The sequence below is a fragment of the Euprymna scolopes genome, chromosome 18, assembly GCF_053919585.1.
Source record: "Euprymna scolopes isolate OS-2025 chromosome 18, ASM5391958v1, whole genome shotgun sequence".
NCBI classification, from domain to species: domain Eukaryota; kingdom Metazoa; phylum Mollusca; class Cephalopoda; order Sepiida; family Sepiolidae; genus Euprymna; species Euprymna scolopes.
In genome coordinates, this window is record NC_136499.1 from 24,971,068 (window position 1) to 24,997,657 (window position 26,590).

The following is a 26,590-nucleotide window of genomic DNA, read 5'->3' on the forward strand; positions in this document are numbered from 1 at the left end:
TAAGTTTTTGGTCTACAGACATGAAACTTAATATATAGGGTATTCGAACACATGTGAAACTTTATATTTGATTTTAGCCAGGGAAAATCGGTGCAAAAGTGTGAAAATTAAAAAAATGGAATTTGCCAGGTGAAGGTCGAATAACGGCATTATGGATATGCATGCGTAACGTAATAGCTATTGGTTCATGTTTTAATTTTTAGCCTTGCAGCAAATATGTCTTCATAGCTCAGTCATTAACAGCAGAAGCAAAACGTAAATCGTAAGCTAAATGTTTTGGTTTTGATTCTCGGTGATGGTGCACAAGTCATTTTTTTTTTTCAACTTTTTCAATCATTACTATATATTGGTATAGTTTAGTAGTTAAATTCTGAAAATCAAAATATAAAGACATATATTCGAGTTAAGAATCTATTGTTTGACACAAGGAATATATAGAGGGGAGTTATGTTAATTTCCTTAACCCATGGATTTTCAATACTGGCTCTCACTTGACCTTTAATCTGTGACTTATCTCGCTTATATATATATATATATATATATATATATATATATATATATATATATATATATATATATATATATATATATTAATAAAAGAGAATATGCATAGATCATTCCACTATTATATCTTAATTTGCTTCAGTTTGTGTTTATTCGTTACACCTTTGCATTTTGTATTACCTTTTTTGAATTTAAATTTCTTATATATACACACTAGACAATGCTTCAAGCAAACTACATTAACCTCTCATGAAAAGAGGTGATACACTGTTAGTGTGGGGTCTAGAGACGATGGTGAGTGACGGACAATTCCTCAAGCATATTAGTTTACAAGATTTTTGGTTATTTGTACAATGTAATGTCTGGCATTACTACAATGAGGGATAGGCGAGATCATTGAGAACCAATTTTCTAACCTCTGACAATTCCACAAATCTTTTTCAATTCACAATGAATGGTTTTATGGATCACATTGATGTCCATGTTTAGTTCCCATTTGTAAATTTAAATATTTCAAGTTTGCATTGAATTTGATCCATAGCAATTAGACACCAATTAAGCAAAATTCCCTGAATTTCAATTTCTTAAGACATTTTAAGCTAAAGCCATAAGAACATCCATTCTATCTGGCCTGGAAAGATTTTGAAATAAAATGTTTACAATAAAGTTGGAGGTGGACATGAAAATACAAATAAATAAATAATAAAAACAAAACAAAACAAACAATCATTGGTATTGATTTATTAATATTTCTTGTTCTAATATGTAGAGTTGGTATGAGTTATTTCCTCTTTTCTGATTAGAAAAGATGACTAAAATTGACACTTTCAATATCTGATAGTAGGAGAGCAGATTATTTGAAGCAATGTATTAGCTATGGAATACTTACTCTGACTTCCACAGATTTAGAAATGGATACTGCAGAGCTGGACGAACATTATGGACATGAAATGATCTAAATGAAATACTTAAGAAAGACTTCAAGTTATGGACGGTTGTGCTGATAGCTGATGGCCACACACAAAGTGGCAGAATGAAAGAATAGTTTTGATGATGAAACCTCTTTAAAATTGGTCGCGAAGCATTTTGAAAAAAAAAAAACACACAAAAAAAAACGAAATAAAATGAAGCATAAAAATCAACAACTTATTCACAATATTTACACGTTTTTGACTGTCGCTCTCATCTTTGTAGTTGGCCGTTTCGTAACCTTCCACTGATTGCATTCTTTGTTCTTCTTCAGGTCTCTTTTGTTTGTAAACTTGTGCCTAAAGATTATGCTATCTCCCACCCCTTCAAAAAGAAATAAGATTCTACCTTTTTAGGCAATGACATGTGAACACTCCAATTGACTATGACAAATTGGACATCAACAGAATAACTGATTGTAGTTATTTTATTTATCTACTCTTCAGAAAGTTAGGCACAACGTTGTGTTGGTTTGATGAAAGTGTTTCTATAGAACGTACTGGATTCGAACTTGGCACACCCAACATTTCCGTCCATGTCATTACCCACTTAACTGCTGTAACCTTCATAAACGAGTGAGTGTAGTTGTGGTCAAAAGAAATAAACCCTCACTTACTTTGACTGCCCCACCTGCAGCCTGACATGTCATGAAAAATCTTGAACTAGTAAATTATTTAAAAACAAATTCATTTCTGATGTTAATGTTTATGTGTGTGTGAAAATTATATACGCATGGATTAATCTATGTTTCGACAATAATAATCGTCTCCTCAGAGGTTCAAGACTGACTTAAAATGATTAAATGAAAGGCTAATATACTAAATAAAAAATATATAATAAAATGGTAGAATGAAACAAGAAATAGAAAACAATGTATAATAAAAAGTTATTAGTAAAAGTGACTTTCAATATTGTTACCCTTCAATGTTTTATATATATATATATATATATATATATATATATATATATATATATATATATATATATATATATATATAATGCAGAGGCCTTAAATACAGAAAGTGGGATTTCTGGAACGATTTTTTTTTGGCTGATGCTGAACGGCAATATCACATGTAAGTTATTTTTTCCAGTCACGTTATTTTTTAAATTTTTTTTTTGAGAAATGTTTGGGTTACTCGTGGAATCGATCTTATGTTTAAATACCTTCAGTAAAACCATGATATTCTTTCGACAATCATCTACAAGATGTATTTTACTATTATAAAACAACAGTCAATAACACGTAAATACGGAAAATAAAAAAACTATATCTTGAAAATACACTGTGAAATATCACATCAGTTTTTTTTTTTTTTGCAATGTTACACACTGACTGAGTCCATTTTGTTTGCCGTCAAGTTGCGATGCATATAACAAATTGCGAATAAGTAAATTGAAAATGTAAAAATGTATAAGACATAATTATTTCTTGGGGAAAGACACTTGAGTATACCTGCCACATTGAGTCAAGTGCAAGCAATGGATGATTATTTTTTTTTTTAGTGGTATTGTTGAAAGAGGTATTAACCCCCAATTCCCTCTTATTACAAGCAAAATAGTAATATGTTCAATTTTAAGATTTGGTTTGTATATTTTATGGTATATCAACCCTTTCTGGGTTAATTAATGCCTAAACACAAGATTATTGGTTTAGCTTGTTTGTTTTGTTTTTGGCATATCAACATATTCAGGTTATTTAATGCTGAATCCAGTAATTCTGGAAAAAAAGGCTTTATGCTTCAAGTTGTTTATATCTTCAAATATTTATTCATGGAGTTTGGTTTGGTTTGGTTGTTTTGCAGAAAATTGTTTTTGTTTTTTGGCTTTGCTGAAGATGATTGCATTTTGTAAAAGGAAAAGACCCAACAGTAGAACAAAAACTATAAATGCTTCATCAGAAAGTACATTTTGCAAACGAGATGTTGAAAAAATTTCCATTCCTTAGGTCCGCAGATCGATTATATTATGCTGCAGTTTGACCATCGGTAAATATGGCTAATTGGCGAACGTTTTTACATTGATACGTTGATATAAAATCTCAAAAGTTTAACTTGCAACATGGCGAAAGCAGATAGTGTAAAGTGTTGTATTGTGTATACAATGATTATTTTGGAAAGACTTTCAGTTATTCATGTTATACAGTGAAGCCCTACGTCAGTAAGTAGAGATTATGTTAACTAGTATAAATTTCAGCAAGGGTTACATTAGTACATGTCAGGATAACATAGTGGCAAATGGAAATAAACCCAGCTGAAGGTGGCGTGATTGAAGTGGAGGATCAAGGGTTAGCTCCCACGACAAAATGCACTAAAAATGCAGGTATCAAATCATATAACAGAGATGATGCAATGTGTTTGGGGGACAACAGAGTTTCTAGCCAGTCAGAGTCAGGAAGCAAGAGAGACGATATGCATCTGACAATGTAGAGAGCATCCGTAGCGTCAGGACTCTGCCTGTATGTCACTATCTTAAGGCTAAGTTAGAAAAAAAAAACAAGTTAAGAAGTAATGAGAATTAGATTAGTCTCTCCTCCTGTAAACAACTTTTCTCTAAATAAAACCTTTAAAATCCCAACAAGTCTCCATTGTGTTTCTATGCATGAGTAAATTTGTCTTGAATTAAACAGAACATTGACAACCAAGAGGGTCACGGCCAACGCATGGAAAAGCAACGATCGGAGATGTAAGATTAGCAACTGTGCAACATCTGTATAAAAGTCTTTGTTTTGTTAATTTGCCTCTTGATTGCCACAGGCAAAAACGCACACCTCAACCCCACATGTTTGTTGGAAACGGCATAAATGAACTGTTTGCTTAAGGTGAAAATGTTATATTTATCAGCAATAACCCCAATCTAACCCTAAATAAACATAGATCCAATAATGTATTAATATGTCATTCATGAACAGTCAAATGTCGAATCGTTATCAAAATGGTGACCGTCATCCTTACTATTCGAAAATTGAAAACTCTTAAATAAAAAAACATTTTCCTTGTTTGTTTTTTATCATAGAATATCAACTGTTTATGACTATTTTTGTCTGCACGATATACAGTAATACTACTGTATACGCAACGTTATCCTTGTGTTTACAGTCACTGTATATGACGTCATTGAGTTTTCACTTAACAGCATTATTAGTGTAGTCATAATAACTCCTCTCACCACTCTCAATGATCTTTCTGTTTTATTTATTTTATTAGACCATTTTTGAGTATTTCTTATTTTAATCAATACCTCTGCCCTCATCAATTATCCCTCTCTCACTCTCTTTCCCTCTCTCTAAATAGTATTTGTACTTGCCTAATATAAACACTTATAAACACTTTCTCTGAGTAAATTAATGTTTTTAGCCTATAAACTTGATTTGCTTAATAATCTTTTGATACCCCCACTTTGGTGTTAGTCATACATTTAAATTTTCTATTCGATGTCTAATCTCGATGCTGATGATGAGACTTTTAAAAAAGATTGTATCATCTCTGAAACGACCGCACATTCATGTTGAATTCTTGGAGTTAATTAAATGATTTTTCCATGAATCACATTACCTTTTTCTTCTTCTTCACACACACACACACACACACACACACACACACACACACACACACACACACACACACACACACACACACACACAGGGTGATCCGAAAGTAATTCCCTATTCTAAAATAACTATAATTTAGTCAAAAGCTGTGATATGTTTCCCAATTTTGTGTGTACATTACTTAATGTGATAATTAAATCTATGCTTTTGTTTTCTTTTCAGATCTATTATTGCCTTCCGGGTTCCTGCTTCCCTGACTGTATTGACATGCAAAAGTCCAGATGTAATGTAAACATGCATCCTGCTGTTCAACTCCCTACATTGTATCTCTGCAATTTATATCTCAGATAGTAGCTCCCTGCATCAAAGTGGCACTCTGCCTTTTTTTGGAGTAAAAGTGTAACTAAAAAAAAAAAATAAAATAAAATAAATAAAAACAACAGTGTTGAACCTGCTCAGTATCTAAATGGATGACCATTAGAGAAGTAGCTTGAAACATTCTCTTCTTTAATACTGTTAGAAAGATATGATGAAAATGATATCTTTTTTAAATGCTTGAGTAGTCGTAACACAACCAGTGAGGTAGAAGTGACTGCAATGTTACTTTCTCTAATATCCTTAGGAAAGACATTAACCCACCTTTCCACCTTCTAGCCAGTGGCTGACATAGTAGGGTGGACATATGTATATATGATATTTTCACTTTTTTTTTTTTCATTTTTCTTAACCTATTTCTTCTAGGGGATGGGACATCCAACCAGATGTCTGACATTTACCCCTATTTTAGTGAGTCCAACCAAGAGATCTTTTCAGGATTCTAGCCGTCCCTTTCAGTGCAATCGTTTGTATTTCACTTGCACTTGGTTCACCGGGTATGCTTGCTTTGCGGTCTCATCAAATTCGGTGGGATACAGAATAGGTTTCTCTAGTGGGTTAGCCTGTGTGTTTATTAGGGCTGTTATTTCATCTCTCATGTATTTTAGTTCTTCCTCATTAAACACTCGTTCTTTTAAAATATTATATTTTTAAGAGGTTAAATTACTCCGTGGGATATTCTTCTTCCATGGACAGAAATAGAAGAAGATTTCCCTCCAGGTTTCTGTCCTTTGCTTTTGTTTTACATTTGATATCTGAATACATATACAGATGTAAGTGAAAGTGATATAACAGTATGAAATCTAGCTATGAGCAAAATAGTAGAATAGATTAGACTCTCAAGCCTTTATAGAGCAACTAATCTAGATGAAGAGAAACTTTGAAATAACCAATCTGTCTCTTAGATTTCTAGTATCGCTTCCATAAATCTTGGATATTTCCATACCACTGAACTTAACTGACTCATTTGGTATAATGGTAAGTGATTGCTAATGACTGGGAAATCAGGGTTCAATCCTTGGTTAAGACACACTGAATACTTAAAAAATGGTACTTGATACTCTCCTGCTAAATATTCAGCATTAGAAGGGGAAGATCAAGAGCAAGTGGAGTAATTCTAAGAATGGAACTGTGCCCTGTTCTATACCTTGGTGTAGCAGCTAATGAAAAGTGAGCCTTCAGATCGCCCTTGACAATAGTCAGCCTCTTAGCTTAGTTTGAACTTAAGTAATGCTTGATCAGAAATGCAAGTAGGGATTGCTCAACCCTTACTTCACAATAAACTGCTGTTGCACATGCACCCTTTTAAATTGTTTGCAATAAATAAGTAGATGATAAAATAAGACATTTTTTGGATGCATCCTCACATTTCTAAAAGATGCTTTGTCCGTATGTCTTGCTTGAAATAAAATTTTCTTTGGTTATCATGCTTAAGTTTGAAATAAAAATTTCTTTGGTTTGTCAGGCTTTCACCTTGAACATTATTTGCACAACGTTTTGGCAGATGAAATCTCTGACTTTCTTCAAGTTATCTTGATGAACTCAGGAATCTGTCTGTCAAACTCTGCAAGAACATGTGGCATAACGGATTAAATACTAGGTAAAATTCAATTGTAAATGACACTTTTCTGAAGATTGAAGGCTCAGGTAATTCATAGAATACAATTGCGAATTGCTTAGGACTTCTACTCAGTAATGGCTGACGGAACAGGAACATACTGTTCCTATGGATTAAATAAAGCGTTCCGTTGGAAATTTTGTGCAGATTACAGAGTTTGGCAGAAAGTCCGGAAACATACACTTGAAGAAGGTCAGAGGTTATACGGGTTAAAATGATGATCGATTAACACACAAGATGAGAACTGTAGTCTGAATAATCTAAATAATTCAAATTATTTTTAGTGGTAAACGATTGAAACTCCCAGTAGATATATAAGTTGATATTTAAAAATGATAACATGTGTGTGCTAGAATAGACATTCTAAAATGCTCATATTATAAGCCATTATTAAGATAATGGCGTGCTCATGTTTTACAAGTATTTGAATGGAATGTGCTCTGATGAATTCATTGCACTTGTGCCCTCTTGACGTACATATCTCTGACAAACCCGCTTAACAACAAAATCACACCCCTTCACTGTTGAGGTCCCTAAATGCCAGAAAGCTTTTTACTCTAAAAGCTTCTTCACTTGAACAGTTAAACTTTGGAATTCCCATCCTGCTACCTGCTTCCCTGACCGTACTGATATGCAGAAGTTCAAATTTTATGTAAACGAACATCTTGTTAATCTTTCTTAAGCATGGTCCCAATTAGTAGCCCCTTACGTCCAAGTGGTAATGTGCCTTGTTTGGGGGTGAAGATGAGTAAAAAAAAAAAAAAATTGATTTCTATTCCCAAGGAGAAACAGAATAATTATTAGGTTGACAAGAAAGTTCTTACGGAATTTTAAATTTTAATTTCAAATGATGTATTTTAAAATAAATTTTCATTATAATACCTTTACTTTATATATCATTTTAAAGAGCATTTTCCGTTGTGTCTAATTGTTTAAATTGCAATAATTTTAAAACAATTATGTCTTCTTTTCAGAACGTTGAATACAAGACGAAAAAAAATTTGCACAATTTTCTTATTTCAATTCAAGCTAGGCTGAAAAGCTGCTGAAACAGCTCGCAATATCAATAAAGCGTTTGGCCCAGGAACTACTACTGAACACACAACAAAATGGTGATTTTAAAAAATTTTGTGACGGCAACAAGAGTCTTGAAGATGACGAGCATAGTGGTCGGCTATCGGATGTTGACAACAATCAAGAACTTTAGTCGAAGCCAATCAATGCCCAACTGTGTGAGAACTTGCTTCTGAATTAGATGTAAGGCATACAAGAGTTTCCAACCACTTGAGAGAGATTGGAAAGACAAAGAAACTTGATAAATGAATGCCTCATGAATTAAACGGCAACCAAAAGAAATGCCATCATGACGTTTCCTCTTCCTTCTTTTACGCAACAAGAACGACCCGTTTCTCGACTGGGTTGTGACTTGTGATGAAAAGTGGGTTCTTTACAACAATCGGTGATACTCAGATCAGTGGTTAGATACCGATGAAGCACTACAACACTTCCCAAAGCCAGAGTTGCACCAAAGATGGTCATGCTAACATTTTAGTGGCCTGTGACTGGTCTCATCGATTACAGTTTTTCAATGCAGGTGAAACCATTATGGCCGAGAAGTACTGCCAACAAATGGATGAAATGCATCAGAAACTTCAACAACAACACCCAGTATTAGTCAACAGAAAAGGCCTAATTCCCTTTCACGATAATGTTCCATTGCACGATGCTGAACCGACCCTGCAGAAGTTGAACAAATTGGGCTATGAAACTCTGCCTCACTCACCATACTCTCCAGACCTCTCACCTATCAACTACCACTTTTTAAGCATCTTGACAACTTTCTTTGTGAGAAATTCTTCAAAAACACTTTCAGTGACTTCATCGCCACCAGAATGCAATATTTTTACGTTATTGACATAAATACACTTGATTTGCGTTAAGAAAAGTGTGTTGATTCTGATGGTGTTTATTTCGATCAACAAATTTTTGTTTGAGCCGAGATATGTTCATCTGAATTTAAAAGTTAAAAATCGTAAGAACTTTCCTGTCAACCTGATATATATTCACAAAGTAATGTATTAATCTTCTATTTGTAATTACTAAATCCCATTTAGAAGTCAATAGTTTCCATAGTCTTCTGTGTAAGAATGGAAATCTTAAAAATATCAAGCTTATCCTATACCAGCAAGACAACTCAGCATAGCCTGGAGCAAAAGTAGAACAACTTCCATCCTTCTTTATCTTTTCCCCTGCTCCTCTCCACACCCCCTTTCTTCTTCGCCACACCTATTCTCTCTCACTTTGAACATACATACACATAACTATAATATATATAATAGAAGGTATGATTGGAGTGAGTGCATAGGGTCATAATACCAGTATATTTATTTACTGGAGTATAATGTCTAAAAGCAAAATAGTTGAACAAGATATCTGTTGTTATACTAAAGCGTATAGTCTGTCAGTTTGTTTGTCACACTTAAGTTTGAAATAGAATTTTTGTTACTGAATGCATAGATAGAATGGATGTTCTAGTTTAATTTATAACAAGTTATCTTATCGTTATTTTCATGGCAAGTGCTCGTCTGAGCTCCAATCTATGCTCCCCCCTTGCCAAACTTTAACGAAAAACACTCATCTAGTTGAAACCACTATCAATAATACTATTATATATATATATATATATATATATATATATATATATATATATATATATATATATATATATATATATATATACTATTTATCTGTGCCTAAACCTAAACGTAGATTCCATGAACAAAGCTTCTTTCTTAGAACTGCACACCTGTGGAACTCTTTTCTTCCATTTCCTTGCTTTCCAGCTAATTACAATATGGTCATCTTCAAGTCCAACCTAAACAAGTTCTTGTGGAGCTGTCCCCTTAAGTAATCCAATTTACCAAATTTACACTACTTTCTCTGCCTGTTGCAAGTTCAATGTAAAAAAAAAAAACTTTGTTAAATGATTTATTGTGATTGTGCTGTAGCCGCTTGGTAAGAAGGAAGTTCATTGTTTGGATTTTCTGTAAAAAGGCTTTCATATGATGGAGGCGGACCGGATATGGCTGCATCTCTGTTTGCAGCATCATGTTGCATTGCTATTTCTTGTGAGCTGTTTCCATTGATTTCTTGGGGTAAAGACGGGTGAAGCGTTTCCGGAGGCGGAATCGATGACGAGGATAACGGCATATTGTGATCCATATCCATATCTGTAGTGGAATATCTCCTGTTCATGGAAAATGACGACCTGCTTGTCTCAAGACGATTTTGAAATATCTGCCGAAAGATGCAGCTGAAAATGAGGCCGAGCACGAGTGGCAATATCAAAAACAATCCAATGTAAACCGTGTTCCTTGGTTCGCAGTGGGTTGTAATGGTTGCCTTAAGTAACCCCTTAGAGTCCAAAGCATAGACAACCGTCTGGGATGTATGGAAGTTTAGTGGCACAAACATTTTCGACGAGTCAGAGTAGCGTACAACCGGTTTTTCGTTAACCTGATATAATGTCCGATTTAATGTTAGATTCATGGAGACGTCAGGATCAAGCCAATTGTTCCAGATGATGAAGTAATAGTCGTCTGTTTCCGAAATGCTGAACACTTTGGTGTAGCATTCGGCCATGTTCAGCGAAAATGATGTATTCACATACCAAGTTTGTCGCGTTTCAAGGAGACGTTCCATGTTTTTTTTGCTTTTGATGGTATACACGTGCAAGACGAGGTTTGTGCAGAGAGTGAGAGACACTGAAGAACCGGCCAGTAGGTGGTAGTGAAATGTTTTATTTTGCCCTTTGTACAGAGTGAAGTTCCAGGAAATGTTATACACCGTTGGAGTAGAGTTGATTCTCGGCTCATCTGGGAAAACGTAGGCAGAGATTTTCGCATAAGAGGAAGACTCTAAAGACACACCATCACAAAATGTGGTGGATATTTTCTGCGCTTTCACCATGTCGGACGGAGATAAAGTTGTCGAGTGGGTGCTGTATTTGTGGAACCTTAGCACAAGTCCTAACGTTAGTGGTAGGAAGACAAGCCAAAACCACAAGACTTTAAGGCGAGCATCCAATGACATGTGTTTAAGGCAAAACACATAGGAGAACAGCATGCAGAGCATGGCACAGCAGGTTGGTGGGTTTTCGCTGCGGTTGAATGAAACCATGGATTCTGAGCGAGCGGAGAGTGATGGCGCTGGCGTTAGACTTGACGAGCTGTCTGAAAAGTTATTGACCATAGTTTGCTTTTATTTTTGTTTTTAAGATTTTCTTTTATCCATCTGTAGAATCGGCACCAGCAGAGGGAGAACCAAAAAGAAAGAAGAAATAAATAAAAATAAATAAAAAATTAAAATAAAAAACAACATAAAATAAATTAAAAACAAAATAAAAATAGATTAAAAACAAAATACAAAAAAAGGTGAAAACAAATAAAAATAAATAAATAAATAAAAGTGTATGGTAGTTTTTTTTTTTTAAAACATTGCTGGTAAATAAGTATACAGGTATTTAATAAGGCTGTGTGCAATGTGAAAAAAACAAAGACTGGTGAAAGAGAGGATGAACAAAAACAAAGACAATATATGCGCAATATTTTTCTTCAAAGACTTATTTAATTTTTTGGGGCTTACTTACTCTTAATAAAATCGGGATTGTAGAAAATATATTCCAGTAGAAATCCCTCCTCAAAATCCAAAATAAACGTTTTTCTATTTACAGAAAAGGAATGTCCCAAAATGGTGTTTATTAAAGGACAGAAAATATAGGTTCAGTATAAGATATAAAATATTTTATCATGGTTATTATCAAGTAAAGTCCCTTGACACTTGCTGTGGGCTCGTTTGACTAAAATCAAATATCATAATGTGTGTTGAGTAAAAAAAAAAGTGGTGGTAGGCAGGCAGGCTCGAACCCATGCCACAAAGGCGGAAAAGAAAGTGAAAGAAAATCTGACGTCTTAGCCGATGTCTCCATGACACAACTGGAAGTCAAAAGTGTTGAAATTAACCGAAGTCAATCCAACGGTGATGATAACTTGCTAAAATGTCGGCGAAAAAATCGACCCCTCCTTGTACAAAACAGTTGAGTTTAGGGTGAAGGAATTAATGTTTTGGTCCAATTTTTCGGTATTTGCCGTCCAAAACGTCGAGCTTCAAAATGATACCAATCTTGTCAGGATCCGTCACCTCTGTTAAAAGTTTTTGTGAGACATACAAACATACATACATACATTTAAACAGACAGGTGAGATTTATATTATAGAAGACTAACCTAGGTGCCCGGCTATTCCCGGATGTTTGAAGGTGTGTGTTGAGCAAAACCCGTACCGCGAAGGAGGAAAAGAACGTGAAAAAAAAAAACCATGACGTCTTTGCTGTTGCGCCCATCAACAGTGAAATTAAGGTTAGTCAATCGAAAAGAGGGGATGACTAGCGAAAATATAAGCGAAAAAAGTGACCCATCCATATTAAAAAGTTCCTTGTTGAGGGTGAAGGAATTAATGTTTTTAGCCAATTTTTCAATATTTGTCATCCGAAGTGTCGAGCTTCAAAACGATACTGGTCTCGTGAGAATCCATCACCTCTGTTGAAAGTTTTATACATACATACATATATACATACATACATACATACATACATTTAAATAGACCGGTGAGATTTATATTATAGATCAGTTAATAAAAGCTTTGGATAATTCTTGTAATAATATTTTTGAAGGAGTTTTTTTTGCGTGTGTGGAGGTTTACTTTCGTAACACTACTCATCTAATATTCACACACAGTTACACTTTTGAATACACAAGAGAACAAGTGTTACATATTACTTAGCCGTTATAGGCTTTTGGAGTGAAGATATGGTTCCTATTTACAATGCCTCCCCACGGGACAGAGTTAGACACCAGGCTCGTTTTTTAACGTGGAGAAAAGGAACAAAAATAAAAATTGTCTCAGTCATGATGGTTTGTCAAATTTTACGCCCGGACCAAACCGCCCCCCCCTCCACCCCAGTCTAGCATAAACAGATCCTTGTGATAAACTTCCCCCATACATCATCAAATTTTATTCACTCTATTCATTGTTTTCAATCCTCTCATAATATTCATTGTCATTCAACTGATGATATATCCATCTCATTTACTCTTATCCTCGAGTAGCCTTTAACCTTAATAAATGTATATTTATTAACAGCATAATAATGTAAGGTTGTTATAGAAAAGGGTGATCACTGTTCTCGGGTCAGAATCACTTCATACGTTCAATGCACAAAAATAGATGGTTTGGACATGCGGTTCAGTCATTTCCCTTATTTTGTCCTTTAGTCCCCATGTTCCATGAGCCGTGTTTCTGACAAAGGGGGAAGAATTGCTGTTTTTTAGGTCGAAATCTGTTAACACTTATTGTTGGCTTATTTCAAAAGGAAATTTTTAATGTTTTTTAGCTTCTTACATCAAGTGACTTTATGTCTTGTCTGAAGCGATTTCCATAAAAAAAAAAAAAAATGCCCCAAAGAAGAGCTTATTCACGATGTAATCCTTTCTGCCTCTTTGTCTGATGGTGTAAGCATGTTTGTGGACAGTGAGGATCTGGACCACCACCATCAAGGAAGACTTTGCTGAATTTTTCTTTTTATGGAAATCGCTTCAGACATGGCATAAAGCCACTTGATGTGAGGAGTTAAAAAATACTACTTCAATGTCAAAAACATGATAAGTGCTAGATGGAATACATTCTGGCTCAGAAAACAGCAATTCTTTCCTCTTTGCCAGAAACATTGCTCCTGGAATGTGAGGACTAAAGGACAAAATTAGAGAACAGCAACAACAGCAGGGGGGCGATGGTGGCCAAGTGGTTAACGGCATAGACTGACAACCTGGGTGTGGTATGTTCGAATCCAGTTTGTTCTGCCAAATCACCTTCACTTGAGGGTGTTGGTAACCTTCATATGGTTCTTCCCATGTCTGATGCATTTCTATAAAGAATTCTAACTGGAAAGATATTGAGGAAACGAATGCCAGCAATAATCATCTGATTCATACGAAATGAATGAATGATACTCCTCCTTTTCTTCTCTCTCTCTCTTCATCAACAACAACAACTTGCAGCAGCAGCAGCAGCCTTTTGAGGAGACGGTGTGCCAAGTTAAAATACAGTTTGTTTCACAGAAACACTTTTATTTAGAGGCGTTGGCAACCATAACGTGGTTCTTTCTGTAAGTATTCATTTTCTTTCTAGAACTGTTCCATTGACCTGCTTTCACGACCGATTACAAAATGGTAGCCTTCAAGTCCAATGTAAAAAAGTTCTTGTTGGGCCGCTCCCTTAAATAATTCAAATTCTACCCAATCTGTGCTATTAGCGATTACTAAACTACCATGTTACATTCATTAACCCTTATCCTCGAGTGGCTTTCTGACTATGATAAATGATTACTCCCTTGTAAAAAAAAAAATTATAATTCTAGATATATCTAAGGCTTTTGACAGAGTATGGCATGAGGGTCTCCTCAGGAAAATTAGATCATACGGTATCACTGGTAGAATACTTAACATAATTAAATCCTTCTTAGATAAGAGAAAAATCCAGGTTGTCCTCGACGGTCATACATCTAAACAATATGATATAAATGCGGGAGTGCCCCAGGGGTCTATCCTTGGACCTCTATTGTTCCTGATATTCATAAATGACCTCCCCAACAAAATTGCCTCTGAGATGGGTATATATGCTGATGACACTATACTCTATAACAGGCACGACAGGAATACGAATGAACACATTTCTAAAGAAATGGTAGAAACACTAGAGGAAGACCTCCAATCTGTAGTGGAATGGGGACAAAAATGGTTGGTCACATTCAATGCCGCCAAATCTAAACTAGTTTCATTCAATAATTACAAGAAACCCTCTCTACCACCTATAGCAATGGCCAACGATCTGAGAGTATATCTTTCAAACTCCTTGGCCTAATGTTCACAGGAAACATGAGTTGGGACAATTACATTGAAGGCATTGCCAGGGCCGCTGCAAGAAAGGTGGGCTCTCTCTACCGTGCTAGGCAACTACTAACACCCGAAAGTATCCTGTACCTCTATAAGGCCACCATTCGCCCATGTATGGAGTACTGCTGTCATATTTGGGCTGGTGCATCTGCTACTAGTTTCTCGCTCCTTGACAAGGTTTAAAAGAGAGTCGCAAACCTGATAGGCCCCGAACTGGCATCTAAGCTACAGCCTCTGTCCCATCGACGAAATGTTGCATCCCTCTGCCTGTTCTACAAGTATTTTAGTGGCGAATGCTCTGACGAACTGCAATCATTTGTGCCCCCACGACGTGAGCACTCTCGACAAACCTGACAGGCTGCTAAATCCCACCGTTACACTGTAGAGATCCCTAGATGTAAAAGATCTTTCTACTCCAATAGCTTCTTCCCCAGAACCGTTAGACTTTGGAATTCCATTCCAGGTCCCTGCTTCCCCAACAGTACTGACGTGCAGAAGTTCAAGTATAACGTGAACTGACATCTTGCTGCCCAAATCCCTACATAGTACCCCAGTAGTTGTTGCCCCTGATAGTAGCCCCCTACACCAAAGTGGCAATTTGCCTTGTGTGGGGTGAAAATGTAATAAAAAAAAAATAAATAAAAATAACTAGAAAGATATCGGGGAAACGAATGCCGTCAAGAATCATCTGATTCATACGAAATGAATGAATGAATGAATGAATGAATGAATGATGCTCAGAAACAACACTAGCAATCATCAACCTCGAGCAATAAGATAGAAAGGCATTAAGAGTTATACAACAAAAAGATATAAAAGATTAATGAAGATTAATTATGTAATCAATTCACAGACGCATTTCTGAGGTTAACCGCAATATCTGATCAAGGAAAATCAAAATAAGAACGTAATATTCATTTATGTATATACTAGCCGAGGTGCCGACGTTGCCCGGATGTTTGGAGCTGTGTGTTGAGCAAAAAAAAAAAAATGTGCGAGTAGGCAGGCAGGCTCGAACCCGTACTGCAAAGGAGGAAAAGAACATAAAAAAAAATTTGACGTCTTTGCCGTTACGTCCATTGCCAAACCAGAAGTGGGGAAGGTTTAAATTAAGGCTAGTCAATCGAAAAGAGGGAATGACTTTCGAAAGTATCGGCAAAAAAACGACCCCTCCTTGTAGAAAAGTGCCCAGTTGAGGGTGAAAGAATTAATGTATTGGCTAATTTTTCGATATTTGTCGTCCGAAGGGTAGAGTTTCAAAACGATACCGATTTTGTGAAAATCCGTCACCTCTGTTGAAAGTTTTAGGCAGACATAACAACATATATACATATATATATACATTTAAAGAGACAGGTGAGATTTATATTATAGATCACAAAAGATCAGAACGACATTGGTACCATCGGTTTCAAACACTAACAAAGGAAACCTATAATAGGCTTCTTTTACTGAAAGAGAGTCCGGTAAAGAGGTTCCCTTTGTTAGTGTTTGAAACCGACGGTACCAATGTTGTTCTGATCTTCTGTAATACACCTCCCCAATTTATATATATTCAAAATTTTAATGGTTTTACTTTATATATATATATATATATATATATATATATATATATATATATATATATATATATATATATATATATATATTATGTCAGCCCCTTTAATAAACTCGGTTCTTATTGTTGAGCACTTTAAAGTTGAAATAGAAAATCGGTCACCTAAGCTTGCAGGCATGGATCACGATGTTATAATCATTAGATTATTATGGCCGGATGTTACGACATTAAAAAAATAAATGTTAAAATTTCAATGATATTTCTCGTGGTTTTGATTGGCTGTAAGGCTTGTTCCTTGCTAATGGAGTTAGAGATGGCTTAATGGCCGGGTTTGAATCTCCCAACTAGTAGTAATCGTGTCACCTTGCACTGATGGAAGGTGTGTTTAGTTTTGCATTCACAGAGGGAGAAATGGAAAATTTTTGACAAATGTTTTAGAAGACGAATTTTTATTGTGAATATTTTACAGGGATGGGGGCGGGGCGAGGACCATAGATTGAAGCTCAGTCGAGCACCTACCTATGAAAATAACGATACAGGAGAGAAAGACTAATAAGTTCTCTTATGTAAGAAAAAAACTGCAGAGAAAAGAAGAGAACACCCACCACTAGATTTCAAAGTCGGTTTTGTACTGTCAAAGAAAGAAAGAATGGTATGTGCGGTATCTCCCCAGATGTGGTCACAGTACTCCATCTCAGGACGTAGATGGCTCAGGTTTATTATTCATGCATATTCATGTCTAGCATGGCAACGATATATAAAAAAAAATCAGCAGTTGATTTCAAAACAGACATGAAAACATTAAAAGCATTTGTTTGAATTTCATGACACTTTAATCTCAAAATATACATTGTATTACTCATTGCTTACAAGCATAACATTTAATAACACTTCATCAATTTTGCACAACAAAAACATGAAAAAAAGAAATGTTTCGAAGAATAGTCTTGGAACTATTCAATAAAAGATATTGCAACGTTTACATAAAACATCGAAAATGTCAGACTTTAATCTGACACAAATATGTATTCGCAAATGCATGTATTTACTAGCAGGATTCTTTCATACAAGCAGGTTTATATATATATATATATATATATATATATATATATATATATATATATATATATACATATATATATATATATATAGTTTATATATATAGTTTATATATATATATATAGTTTATATATATAGTTTATATATATATATATATAGTTTATATATATAGTTTATATATATAGTTTATATATATATAGAGAGAGTTTATATATATATTTATATACATATATGTATATATAGTTTATATATATATTTATATATATATAGTTTATATATATATATTTATATATATAAATATATATATATAGTTTATATATATATATAAATATATATATAAATAGTTTGTATATATATATATATAAATATATATATATAGTTTATATATATATAAATATATATATATAGTTTATATATATATAAATATATATATATAGTTTATATATATATAAATATATATATATATAGTTTATATATATATAAATATATATATATAGTTTATATATATATATATATATAGATAGATATAGATATATGATATTGTTTAATTTACTTTGCAGTTTTTCTTGTTCGCATACAAATGTAGCAAGATTGAATTTGGGCGTTTAAAAATCATGTCAAAAACGGTATTTTCCACATGAGGTCAGATTAAGTTGGAAAGTAGAAAATTCCATAAAAAGTTAAAAGATTAAAATTAAGGTCGTCCTCTTATTCTCTTTCTGTTATACTGTTACTATTACTTTAGTCTTTTCCTTTTCTTCTTTATTTACGTCATTTATTAAATTATGTCATACTCTTACTCTCCTCTTGTTATGTTGGTACTTGCTACTATTCTACTCCTCTTATTCCTCCTTCTTACCTATAACCAAACAAATTAGCAAGCAAGAATATCATAGAGTTTGCATTTAATTAAATTTGCGGCGAGGTTGAAGGTAGGTGCGTAAAATAATGTTAAAAACGATATTTTTCACATAAGGTAAACAAAAGTGGAAAATTCCATTAGAAGTTAAAAACTTAGAATGCTACGATTTTGGTTACAGACAGGAAATCACCAGAAAGGCATAGCGGATAAGCTGATAAAATCTTTCTCATTTTTCTGAATCATGAGAGAGAGGAGGAGGGGGAAGAGAAATTGGGTTTGAATAACCACTTGCTCTTCTAGAAAATAAACGATATTTTCCATATGAGGGTAGAACAAGCAGAAGTAGATAAATTACACTAGAAGTTAAAAGATCAGTATTAGGGCTACACACTAGGATGATGTTGCATTATAGAGAGGAAGTTGCTAGAAACACATAGCAAATAAGCTGATAAACTTCTCTTTTTTTCTGAACCACACATAAGAGAGAGAGAGAGAGAGAGAGAGAGAGAGAGAGAGAGAGAGAGAGAGAGAGAGAGAGAGAGTGAGCAAGCAGCTGTGTTTAGGATACCTGTTTCCTCCCTCACAGGGTATTATGTATGTGTACGATATATAGGGTGCCTCAAAATAAACCATATACTTTGATGCTGATTTATATTTCAGAATAGATGATTTATTTGGAGACACTCTATACTGAAAAATAATAAAATCCTTCAAAGCAAATGCTCATGTGTTGTCATTTTTAATAACTTTTACAACCACTATTCTGAAAAAGATGACAATGACAAAAATAAAGAGGAAAGAAAAACAAACAGCTGCTATAGGTTACGCAAACAACATAATTCAAACTGTCTACACGTCTGCACATCTAATCTGCTTAGCTCAAAGAACTGGTCCATCATAGTGCTACAGGAGTATTTTTGGCATATTTTTCTTTCCCAAATGAACAAAAACAACAAAACGGTGACATTAAGAATATTTAATGGCATTAAGAATATTTAATGGCCTTAAGAATATTTAATGACATTAAGAATATTTAATGACATTAAGAATATTTAATGACATGTCTGACTTTTAATTGATAGATCTACGAGGGTTGTTTAAAAAGTTAATTAAAAAAAGTTGCAATTCTGTCTGATCCATTCAGGCGGAATAAAAATAAGAGGCATAACTTTTGGAACGTCCCATGTGTGTGTGTGTGTGTGTGTGTGTGTGTGTGTGTGTGTGTGTGTGTGCGCGCGTATGTGTGTGTGTGTGTGTGTGTGTGTGTGTGTATATATATATATATAATTTGGGGTTGCTATTTTCCAACGGTAGGGTAACCAGTGAAATATAACGAGGTTCATACAATAGTGCTCAATACAGAAGTAGAGCAGGTTACATTTGCCTTTACATAAGCAGCAGTTTGTTGCTACACAGTCATGAGCATGTTTCGGTCTACTAGTATTTACTAACTAGAGACCTCATCAGGAAACAACCCTTATTTTCGAAAACGGAATTCTGAATCTTAGAATTCCGTTTTCGAAAATAAGAGTTGTTGCCTGATGAGGTCTTTAGTTAATAAATACTAGTAGACCGAAACATGCTCATGACTGTGTAGCAACAAACTGCTGCTTATGTAAAGGCAAATGTATATATATATATATATATATATATATATATATATACACGACATAATCATTTTGACACACCAGTTCTTGTCAGATCACCGAAGTTAAGCAACATTGAGCCTGGCTAGTACCAGATGGGTGACCATTTGGGAATTGTAGGTGCTGTATGTGCTCTCTGCATATCTCGGCATTGTTTCCAATCGTCCTGAACCCCCACTTGCCACTAGTATTTAACAACGCCGACTCACGAGAGGCATGGTTAGATATTGCACAACTCTTTCCACAAAAATTCCACGCACCGACACTCTTACAAGTGGTTATCCATAATCTGTCAAGGCTGAAGGAAGCTACCAGACATGTTTTTGTTTTCCTTTAATTGATATTTCTTAATGGTTTTTGATGTGAGAATTTTGAGGTTTTAACCGTTTTTTCTTTTAGTTTTGAATTCTGATCTGGAAGAAACTGTTTATTTTTTACTATAAAAAAGAATTAAGGAACAATGATACTTTAAAAAAAAGTACTCATCTTTTAATTACATTTTTTGGATTTAATAACAACTATTTATGAGGCCAATTAAACATATACTTGTTTTCTTTTTATGTATGAACAAGGAAAAATGTGATTTTATATTGGCAAAACAGCTGTCTGAGAAGTACAATAACATATTTTAAACAAAAACACTTCGATTATATATATATATATATATATATATATATATATATATGTATGTATATATATAATGCTCCCTATCTTGGGAGCATATCTTGAGCATATTGGGAAGTGATATACAAACTTCCATTAGTGTATTAAGCGACATTCTTTGTGGAAATTTGGGCGATGTCAAAACATCGTTAATTCACTATCCACACAGCAGCAGCTATATAGCGTAATGATGAGATGCCTTGACTGTCATTTGGGCAGTTTGGTTTCGATCCTGGCTTGAGGCAGTTGCCTGTCTAGCTGCACTGATGAGCTGTGATACAGCGAAACAGTACTGTATGTGGATGACTATATATATATATATATATATATATATATATATATATATATATATATATATATATATTAGCAGTGAGATCCAACATTGCCCGGGATTAAATGAGGATCAACAAATGTTCCACCCTCCCACATTTTTATTGTTATCAAAATCAGCGAAATCGCCCATATTTCAATCAAATTGATTAATTGCCTGCTCTAGTTGGGGACCCACTGTGGTGCACTGAGAGGAAGCTTCACATGCCTCCCTACAGTGACTTAGTTTACATTAAATTGTACTTTATATTGCACTGTAGAGAACCTACTATTGATTTTATAAAATTATTTTCATATAATGGCTTGAATTAAAGTTTAAAATGAGAAAGTCAAGTATCATGGTCCAATTGCACTCTAAATAGAAACATTAATTTTGAATGCACCTCTGTCGTATCAAATCACCTACTGTTGATTTTATATACTGGGCCTTTCTTTTTGTGCGGTAATAAAACTTCTTAAATGCACTTGAGATATTAGGATATATAAAGCGTTACTTTTAGTCCAAATCGAGTGTTTCTTCTCTCGTTGGATTTTTTTGGTTATCGATACTTATTGAAGACATTCCGATACAAAACCTAAAAACACTGCCAGACACATAAAGTAGATTTGTGTGAAATTTAAAAAAAAAAATTGCTCAGCAGTTTAGGAGTCCATAGGGAACAAACTCTCACATACACAAAGTTCATTTTATATAATAGTAGATAGATAGATAGATATGCAAATATAATCCGAGTTTTATATATATATATATATATATATATATATATATATAACTACTTAATTTACTCACATAAAATTAATATACGAAAGTATATATTTATGCGTAAACTTTAAGTATTTACTTAAAAAACATTTTATAACTTACTATATATATATATATATATATATATATATATATATGAACAATGATTAATAAAACATGTTAAAAGACATCTTGAAAAAGAGTTAAAAACATATTTAATTTTAAAAAAGGAAGCACAAGATAAGTGGATAGTCCTTAATCCGAAGAAATACTCTCCTTCTCATCAGAGGGCAGGAATTAGTAAAATGCAGGATCGGATTTTGCATATAAAAGTATTTAATGAAACTACAAGTAAGTCACAGATCTTACTTGGTTAAAAAAAGGGTGAGGTAAGGGGAATAGGAGGTAAAAGAAAAATGATAAAAAGATTTCACATGAATGGATAGTCCGGTGAAGGGTGAAAAATCCAAGAATGGTAAAATCCAAAACGGTCGAATTTAAAATTTCCAATCCAATGTGTAAATTCCAAATGGTCCAAAATGATCCAAAAGGCAGAGTTCCTTGGAAAAAAGCGCAAATGGAATGAATTCCAAATCATTAAAAGAAAAAGCACTGGAGTGAATATTTAAAACATGTCTGTCAAGGCTGGAGGAATCAAGTAAATAGTTATATATATATATATATATATATATATATATATATATATATATATATATATATATATATATATAAAATGAAAATTACAATTGAATTTACCAAAATGATCCAAGATGGTAAAATCAAAGTAAATTATAAATATTAAAGAATTAATATTTATAAAATTATCTCAGCCAGATAAAAAAGCTCGATAAAACCAAATAGATGATTATGATATATATATATATATATATATATATATATATATATATATATATATATATATATTAGTGTTGGGAGGAATAATCGAAATCAAGAATCAGAAAAATCGGAACTTTTGGGGGTATTGGAATCGGTATCGGAATCAGGAAAATTTGTGCCTACTTCCCGATACCAAAAGACGATTCCTTTAATTATCGTTTTTATTTGATTTTGTTTAAAGCAAAATCCTCCACATTTGGTAGTGATAATAAAATAATAAATATTTATTGATTTTAAATTTCCAGTGAAACTAAAACTATAGATCGTCCTCCCTTCCACAGGTGTGTTTTTTATGTTGGAGAAAATATATGCGCATGTAGCGTGTGTTTTTATGATAATCGGAAATAAATAACCGTTCAGGCCAAGTTGACAAAATAAAAATAAACTGGAGAATCTTTTATATGTAGACACAACAGTGTGCATGAATATATATATATATATATATATATATATATATATATATATATATATATATATATATATAATGTTGATAGAAAGATATAGATATAACATTATTCAGAAATGCTCATTATAAGTAATAGAACTACTACTACTACTACTACTACTACTACTACTACTAATAATAATAATAATAATAGCAGCAGCAGCATGAATTGATTACAAGAAAGCCTATGGCAAAATTTCAAAAGCATGGATAGTTGAATGCCTAAGAATGTACAGGATATCAAACAAGATTATTAATTATTATTAAGACAGCAAGAAACATGGAGACTGGAACTGACAGCTGGAGGACAACACCAGAGAGGCATCTTCCAAGTACGTCCACTATCACCACTACTAATTATCATAGCTATGATGCCACTCAACTCTATACTTAGGAAATGTGATTCTGGATACAAGTTTACAGCCACAGAATAAAGAATAAATCATCTCATATACATGGATTATCTGAAGCTGTTTGCTAAAAAACAAAATGGAACTGAAAAAAAACTGATAAGCATAACCAAAATATTCAGCCAGAACATTGGAATGGAATTTTAAATGGAAAGTGTGCATACTAGGGATGAAAAAGGGAAAACATCAGAGAGTATGGAGTTGTCCAAACGAGAGGGGCTGAGGGCGCTTGGTGGGCAATACATTTACAAATATTTGAGTATTCTGAAAGCAGACACCATAAGATCTACAGACATGAAAGAGAAGTTTGGAAAAGAGTACATGGGAAGAACAAGGAAATGCTTAGAAACAAAACTACACAGTAGAAATTTCATTGAACGAACAACACCTGGGCAGTAGCATTAATAAGGTATTCTGGACTATTCATAGGCTGGACTAAAGAAGAACTGAAGCATCTTGACCAGAAAATCAGTAAACTAATGACAATGCACAGGAGCAATTTCCATTAAAAAAAAGAAATTATAAATAAAGTAAAATAAAATTAAATAAGTATTAACGTCAAGCATGAATGCTGACCTTATGGTGACGTTGTACCTCACCCCACAATCAAAATGATATATACTTATTCAAGAACTTTGGGTAATGCAGTTTCAGAATATATATATATATTTTTTAAAAATGTTTTATGTAAATACAGTCATATCTTGCTACGATATGCAGGCCGTTTCAATCATATTAGATATTGTCAGGCAAGAAAAATTAAGGTACAAAAATTAAAAAGTTCTGATCTTCAGAACTTTTTAATTTTTGCCCATCGCCATGCATGGCAAATTTTCTCTCCTCAAAATTTTAAAAGGTCTAGAACCTTTTTAATTTTTGTACCTAAATTTTTCTTGCCTGATGATATCTAATATGATTGAAACGGTCTGCATATTGTAGCAAGATATGACTGTATTTACATAAAAAAATAAAATATATAACTTGCTCTCTTATAATTGAGCACTATCAACGACTCTTGTTGAAATTCAAATATTTTAAATTTTTAGATATCTTTCCATCGGAAAGTGTGTGTGTGTGTGTGTGTGTGTGTGTGTGTGTGTGTGTGTGTGTGTGTGGTAAAAGTGCACTTCAGATGCATTAGACTTGCATAAAACCATAAAAAGCTATTTTTGGAGAATAAAACACATCATTAGACACAAAGACGTAAATAAAACCATAAAAAGCTTCACTTTTATTATTATTCATAATTTATTATTAGACCCAATGTATAACAGTAACGTGTTACGTGTAGCATTGGTAGCCATTTAAAAAAAAAGAAGTTATTAAACATAAAACTATAAAAAGCTTTCTTTTGGTAAAACACATTTTTAAACTCAAAGACTTAACTAAAAATCTAAAAAGCTTTTATTATTATTATTATTATTATTATTATTATTGATGATGATGATGATGATGATGATGATGATGATGATGATGAATCCCATCCCTTTCCAGGGAGACGTTGATAAACGAAATCAGAATTATTATTATTATTATTAAGTTAAGTGGGTTAAGTATTAAGTTTAGAATAGTTATTTTTATTAAAAATACTATTAAAACTATTACAACTAGCTATTTTAAGTCTATTAATTTCCACGTCTGAAATGCACTTTTACCACACACACACATACCTACCTATTTATTATATGTATTCACGACTATACAGACAAGACAAGAACTACAACTTTACATGTAGATATTGCACATAAGCCCATTTAATATGTATCTTTTTAGGTGGAAATGTTTATTTCTAGATAGTTTTTAGATAAACAAAAAAGACTGCAGATAGGCACATTGTATTAACAAATTTGGTAAAATTTAGGTAAGAAAAACTTATTAGTGTCTATAGACAAAGCATAGTCAAGTTATTTGGGACTCTATGTATTAGGAAGACAAAAAAGTCCAACAAAAATGAATGCTTATTCATTATGTGCTTTATTTCAATTTCAAAGTTAATTGTCCAGTTTTCTAGGACACCATACGCGGTATTTTATTTAAATGTGTTAATTATTCAATCATACTGTTTTGTTTGATATGACTGTAATATGTTTATCAATATTGAATGCCGATCCTATGGTAATATTGTGCCTTTGGAGGTCCAATTTTTTATGGTTTTTAATTTGAGAGGAGCTACTCCGGGGAAGAGTTGAATTTAAGTAAACATTTTTAGGCGAAAACTGTTTTTATACTTAAATGCGAGGATGAGAGAAAATGTTAGGTGAGACAGAAGCAAAATAATTGGTTCTAAGCATAAATTCACAAAAATAATGTTTTATATATGCTTAAAAATGGAAGCTTAGATCAACAGGAAAACATAGAATGTTTGTCACTATTTTGAGAGTCCTTGTCACACAAGGAGGATTCTTTAGCTGAGATAGCGAAGAAGTCTGAATCGATAATTTAAGTACTGTGAATTGTCTGTGGGTCTGAAAATCGTAATCAAAACTTCCTCACCCAAGTATACAAATTATAGTTCATTAAAAGTTATTAATAAGAGTCAATGTTAATTTGTTTTCATTGTAGAAAGAAAGTTCAGTGAGAAAAGCTGGGAATATTTCGATAAATAAGTTTATTGATTAGTTTCTGCTGGGCAGACTATAATGAGAGAAAGTTAATCAGTTGTGTGTGTGTATGTTCGTTAATGTCGGCATATGTATGTTTATGACTGTGCATGTGTGAATTGAGATAGCAACAGACCAATCCCAAACCCGGTGGAGAGGTGGTAAGGCAACGTAGATCTAAGTTCTGTCCTGGATTTTGGCTCAACTGTTTATTGAAGAAAAAAAACTGGTTGTTTATAAATCAAAGCTGGATCAAAATGGCAATTCTTATAAATGCAAAGAAATGCATCTGATTGGCTTAAAATGTTTTCATTTGCTTTTATGAATTCAGGCGAATGTATGCACAGAGAGACT

At 33.4% G+C, this 26,590-nt stretch overlaps 1 protein-coding gene across 5 annotated transcripts in view; it reads right to left on the bottom strand.

Moving 5' to 3' along the window:
* LOC145297535 (uncharacterized) overlaps nt 1–26,590 on the bottom strand; it is a 330,130-nt gene that overhangs the window by 17,458 nt on the left and 286,082 nt on the right. For 2 of the 5 annotated variants that reach the window (XM_080143488.1, XM_080143486.1), the window contains one exon: nt 9,724–11,309. The exons of the other annotated variants lie outside the window; for them this stretch is intronic. In XM_080143488.1, coding sequence (XP_079999614.1) covers nt 10,005–11,267 — 1,263 coding nt within the window. In that variant the 5' untranslated portion in view covers nt 11,268–11,309 and the 3' untranslated portion in view covers nt 9,724–10,004. Of the gene's footprint in view, nt 1–9,723; nt 11,310–26,590 lie in introns of those variants that run through there. 5 annotated transcript variants of the gene reach the window in all.